Genomic DNA, 6,001 nt, shown 5'->3' on the forward strand with positions numbered 1-6,001 from the left:
TTTTGTCCTGTGTTCTATTTGTGATGCTAACTCCAGCTCTCTGGCTTTAATGAAGCGGGAAGGGTTTGAAGATTATGAACCTTGGAGATGGACAAGCTACAAGTGGTGTAGCTGCTGCTCTTCAGCATGACGATGATGAGGCTGTTGATCCTCATCTTGAACGAATAAGAAATCTGGCTGGTGGTGAGGAGAGTGATGAGGAGGTACTATATGATTTCCCCCTATTTCATTGATCTTTTTTTATTTATCAATAGATTTTGTTGTTACTCTTTCCTCTATTCTCTGCAGGATGAAGATTTTGTTGCTGAAAAGGATGATGGTGGATCTCCTACTGATGACTCTGGAGAGGAGGAATCTGATGCCAGTGAAAGTGGAGATGACAAAGAAGTAATATTATGACCTTTGCTTTTAGTTGCTTATGGTTTTGCCTTCTTTTTATTTGGGAACAGAAAAAAAAGATAATGAACTTGCCATTGCAACACACTAGGCATGTCTTATTACATATTGCCTATATTGCTCATTATGGTTTTTAGTGTTTGAACAAGCTGGTTTTTGCCAATTTCAGAAACTCGTTAAAAAAGATTCAGCAAAAGGAGTTACTGCCACTAAGAAATCGTCTGCGAAGAGGAAGCCCAAGGATGGAGAAGAAGAAGGTTCAAAGAAGAGAAAACAAAAGAAGAAAAAGGATCCGAATGCACCTAAAAGGGCAATGTCAGGATTCATGCATTTTTCGAATGCTGAAAGAGAGGTAAGCTGAAGTTTTAACTGTTAAATTTCGAGTGATGTTGCATTCTTGTCATCCTGCTCTAATTTTCATCTCTTTTTATCCTCTCTTTGTTCTTTTAAAGTGTTGGTGACCCATCTCGTGTGTAGACCTCATTTATTTCCACAATTTATGTCTTTTGATTTGTATAGTTTTGCCTTTCAAGGTATTAGCTACATATTCACCTAGCTTAGGAGTTACATTTAAAAACAGCGGAGAGCTTGTTATGTGAATTCCACTCTTAATGAGTATGCCATTCTTTTTTGTGCTACTTGCTCTCACGGGGCATAAACAATTGTCTCTCAAGCAAAGTTATCAATACCCCTGGTATTTTGCATCATTCAAAATATAATCTCTGATGCAAATTACTTCTTTTTCACTTGGTTAAGAATCAAAGCGAGAATTAGGTTTAATCATTATGCAATTAGTTTTATTTTTCTCACTCGAGTCTTAACAATGTAAAAAAGGAGTAATTTGCTTATCAGTTATGTGCCAAAATATGTCAAGCAAATTTAGATGCCCTATCACACAAAGGCTCTTGCCACACATTATGTGCTCGAGAAGGTGGGAAAATATTGATAATGTATGCTTAATTCAATTACTAGTATTGTGGATTTAAAAAACGCAACAATTAATTTTAGTTTTAAAAACAGAGTTGCAAATTAGTTTTATTGTTGGAGAGATGTTTCTTATTTAACGCATGACTGAAATGATGCTTCAAATGAGATGATTTTTTTTACATGTTGCAGAATATTAAGAAAAGCAATCCAGGGATGGCATTTACTGATGTTGGGAGGGCTCTTGGAGAGAAGTGGAAGAAGATGACTGGTAAGTTTCTTTTTCTTTCTCCTTTATTGATTGGGTCAATTGTAGATAGTACACCTGTACTATCGCCCAGTTGCAGATGGACCTCTGTTGTTCTATTATTGCAGATAAACCCCTGAAATAAATTTTTTCTCTTTTACCCTTGGGAGGTCAATTTGTCAAAAAAGAATTTTTTTTCCCTCTGTCAAAATTTTCACTGAAGAAGATCTATCTGCATTCTGCAATAATCCAGAGGATCTACCTGCATTCTGCAATAATATAACTGCACGGGGTCTATCTGCCATTAACCCTTGCTAACTATGTATATGTCCTCATTAGTGGGTGTGGTTTTTTTGGAATGACCGCCCGGGGGGGGGGCGGCGGGGGCGGGGGGCCTCCATTCATCGGAATATGCTGATGCCATAAGTTCCTAGCCTGCCCAGCTAGTCATTCGATAATACATTAGGCTGATAATTCGAAGTGCAAAGCATGTTTCTCTGCCTTAACTTGATTTTATTTCTGTTTGTTGGCGGGCAGCTGAGGAGAAAGAGCCATACGAATCAATGGCTCAGGCTGATACCAAACGCTATAAGGAGGCCATGGCTGATTACAAGAGTGGAACAGTAAATGTGGGTTCCAGCGAGGACACCGAGTAGGATCAGTGAGTGGAGATGGCAGTTTATGTAGCTTAGCATCAGATTAGAACATTTAGCATCAGTGAGTAGAGATGGCAGTTTATGTAGCTTAGCATCAGATTAGAACATTTAGCAACCATATTTTGTCTTGTATAAATCCATAGCTTTATGTACTTACGAATGTTATGAACATTAGCAGGAGCTTTCAAGGATTCATCGGTTTCTTGCTAGAATTTGTGCAAATTTCAACAGATACTTGATGATAGCTTTGACGGCAACAAATCTGATTTGAGTTTGCACCACTTTTTTTTCGCTGTTGTTTTTCTTCTTCTTCTTTTTGGGTTAATTGAACATAGATTTGTACAAATTTCCTACTGTGTTTTTTATGTTCGATTTTGGCAAATAGATCTCCTGGATGAACTTTTTTTCCTTCTCACTCTTATCCTTGGATAGACTTGCTCATTTCGCTCTTGAAGTGTAATATCTGTCAAATTTCACACAGGTTCGCCGGTATCTGCTAAAATCGAACTTAAAACAGTAATGAGTTTCAAAATGTGAATATCATAGGAGGCCTACGTGCAGTGAACCCAAAGAGCAATAGGTTCAGGTCTGATATCATAGCGGAAAACAGGCTCATGCAGAGACACATCTACGCGCTAGCTCGTGTTCTGAACCCATCTTCTTCAATAACAGTCACCTTCATGATTGTTATATTTTACATAAACGGCAATGATCTCTTTAAGGATTCTCTCTTAAACGTAAATGGTTCTTCAAGAAGATCGATGATGTTGATTTTAGTTTCCCAAGTACTTTTCATGATATCAAACTGCAAAAATCAACATGAAATTCTTTGTGGAGCATGGACATATATATATATAATTCCTAAAGATTAGCCTCCGAAGAGCCGCAAAAATCAACATGAAATTCTTTTTCAGAGCATGGACGTAATTCCTAAAAATTAGCCTCCGGAGAGCTTAATTCCTGTCTTAAACTGCTTTTCTTCATTTGCTCCCATCCGTAGAGATCCCGTGTATGCAGACCAAGTTCTCAGTCTCGTCTTCCTCTGCGTGCATGTCTGTGTGTACTCGGTCTTATGGCTCTCCTCACTTCTCTCCGTTCTTCCTATTCGTAGCCATCGATCGATTTTCATGCCTATTAATAGTCTGGTTTACTCCCTAAAGTTTCCTTTTTTTTGCTTAATAAAATTTTACTTCAGACCGATTCCCATTATCACTATCACCACCTCCGCATCACCGAAGGAAATATAAGTGAAAGCGGAGGAGAAAGTATATATATATATATTTTTTCTTTTTAAAAAGAGAGAGAGAGAGAGAAATAAATAAATAAATATCTAGAAGATGGAGACCTCAAGATCCATCTCCCTGGTGTTCATCCTCCCCTTAGTCGCCTTCACCATGACATCTTCGTCGACAGTCTCTGCGGAAACTGACGAGGAGTACTGGAGGAAGAGGCAGGAGGAAGCCGAAATAATCGCAAGAGCTTCATACGTCCCGGATCCCTTCTCTGTTACCAATTCCTTTAATGCAGCTGTCAACAAGTAATTAAGAATACTGATTTCTTTTTCTTCTACAAGCTGTTCAACTTTCCAAGTGATAGTCTTGATAAGATGACTATACGCATGCACGTAGCCTTTGCTCATGTCACAAACAAATCGCATTTCGTCGATCACTCTCATGTTTTGTTTCGATGTATAGCGAGGACGATACGTTGTCCATGCACTCAGCTGGTGTATTGCTAACTCGACACGCGTTCAGGCCTCCGCGCTTCAGACAATTAACATATATGGCCGACGGCCCTGATGTATGGCTATACCTGCGCAGTGCACCAGCTGAGTAGTTTTGTCGAGAAACACCCCGGCCGGCTAGGTCCTATCAAACCCAAAAAACCACGAATCTAGTCAAAATACTTCCCGTGCATGAAGTGTTGTGCAAGACTGCATGTGTTAAGATCCCAACCGCCAGGAAAACAATATGTTGACATCAGAATTTATGTTCTTCAAACAGACGGACCCATGAACGCACCCCTTGTAGGATAGGCTGTGTATTCTTTTTTTTTTTTTTTTTTTTTTTTTTTTTTTTTTTTTGATTTTCGGGTTTTTTTTTTTTTTTTTGGGTAGTAGTCCCTTGAATCTTTCATATTTGGACTCGGTCCCTCAAATCGTTGAAACTGCTATGAGATACCCCAATTCTCAAGCTATTTTGAAACTGGTCCCTCAATTCACCGAATTTGCTATTAGGCCTCCTAATTCTTAATTAAGTTATTTTGAAATTATCTCCTCAATCCGGAGAAGAAGTAGGAACTAGAGGGATTAATTAGAAATAGATTAATTACGAGGGATGGGGGAACTATTTATTGGCAATTTAAACGATGCAAGGGGCTAATTTCCCTATAGCCGTTGCTACCCAACTCTTGATCGGAGGTACCAACTTCAAACGACATAATCTTTGGAGACCTTATATCAATTTCAACGATTTCGAGAACAAATTAAAAAATATAACTTAAGAACTGGGGGAACCTAATAACTGACTTCGGTACTTTGAGGGACTGACTTAAAGATGTGACTGATTGAAGGGACTAATATCGAAGAAGGCCTACATCTCATTTGGTTCGACTGAAAATTAAATTATGCAGGGTTATGAGCAAAAATAAGACAGAAGGCAGGAGAGGCCTAGGCTCGGGCTCGGGCTCGGGCTCGGTCCTCATGAAAAGCTCCTGTAAAGCCACCAACCCCATCGACCGCTGCTGGCGTTGCCGAGCCGACTGGGCTGAGAACCGCCAGCGCCTTGCTGGCTGCGCCAAGGGCTTCGGCCGCAAAGCCTACGGTGGGGGCAAGAAGAGCAAAATATACGTCGTCACCGACAGCTCCGACGAGAACCTTGAGGACCCCAAGCCCGGTACCCTCCGCTGGGGCGTCATTCAGGTGTACTTCAATATATTTTACTTTCCATAGATATCAAAATTTGTAGTCCCCCTACATTGCATTGCATTGTATACCCTCACTTGTTTTTCGCAGCACTTACATATACGCTACTACTACGCTAGATCTCTAAAAATATGCACTCCAAGTGCGAATGTGAGAATATTACCCCCCAATATTCCCGTGTGACACACACAAGATATTTCAGAAAATTTTAGTGTTTGTTGAATTTGGCATTAGACACATCATAATTTTATTTTAAACCTATATATCTTAATTATATTTTAAAATAGGATTACGATGAGTTTCAAAGTAAGCTTGAAAATGTTAAGGGCGAAAACGTTCTAAAATTAATTAGCTTGCGACGTCACACACACACGGGGGAAAATTCGCGAGAAATTATCACGTCTGCATAATATTAGAAGATATTATGCTAACAAATAGATGAGTTGAGTAGTGGCGTCTGCTACGTACAGAGCGTGTATATGAGAGATTCACCAATCATGTCTCCTTCGACGATTAATTAATTAGCAGCGTATATAACAAGAGATTTTTTTGTTCTTAACGCCAGGACGATCCCCTCTGGATCATTTTTGCCGAGGACATGGTCATCACCCTCCAACAAGAACTCATCGTTGCCAGCTGGAAGACAATCGACGGCCGAGGTGCCAAAGTCGAGATCGCCCACGGCGCCGGGATCACGATCCAGTACGTCACCAACGTCCTTATCCACGGGATCCACATCCATGACATTGTCGTCGGGAGCGGAGGGACGATACGCGACAGCTTAAAGCACCTGGGGCTCAGAACCCAGAGCGACGGGGACGCGGTCAGCATCTTCGGCTCGTCGAACGTGTGGAT

General features: G+C 40.3%; 1 protein-coding gene and 1 pseudogene across 4 annotated transcripts in view; both read left to right on the top strand.

Moving 5' to 3' along the window:
• LOC109827597 (FACT complex subunit SSRP1) overlaps positions 1–2,513 on the top strand; it is a 12,689-nt gene extending 10,176 nt beyond the window's left edge. For 3 of the 4 annotated variants that reach the window (XM_020394608.1, XM_020394617.1, XM_020394624.1), the window contains 5 exons: positions 56–203; positions 289–387; positions 566–748; positions 1,513–1,591; positions 2,105–2,513. In XM_020394608.1, the coding sequence (XP_020250197.1) occupies positions 56–203; positions 289–387; positions 566–748; positions 1,513–1,591; positions 2,105–2,223 (628 nt within the window). In that variant the 3' untranslated portion in view covers positions 2,224–2,513. The remainder of the gene's footprint in view (positions 1–55; positions 204–288; positions 388–565; positions 749–1,512; positions 1,592–2,104) is intronic. The other variant, XR_002243473.1, reaches the window with a different exon arrangement.
• Positions 3,430–6,001, top strand: part of LOC109827623 — a 3,691-nt pseudogene continuing 1,119 nt past the window's right edge.

This window comes from Asparagus officinalis, chromosome 1 (genome assembly GCF_001876935.1).
Source record: "Asparagus officinalis chromosome 1, Aspof.V1, whole genome shotgun sequence".
Lineage (NCBI taxonomy): Eukaryota > Viridiplantae > Streptophyta > Magnoliopsida > Asparagales > Asparagaceae > Asparagus > Asparagus officinalis.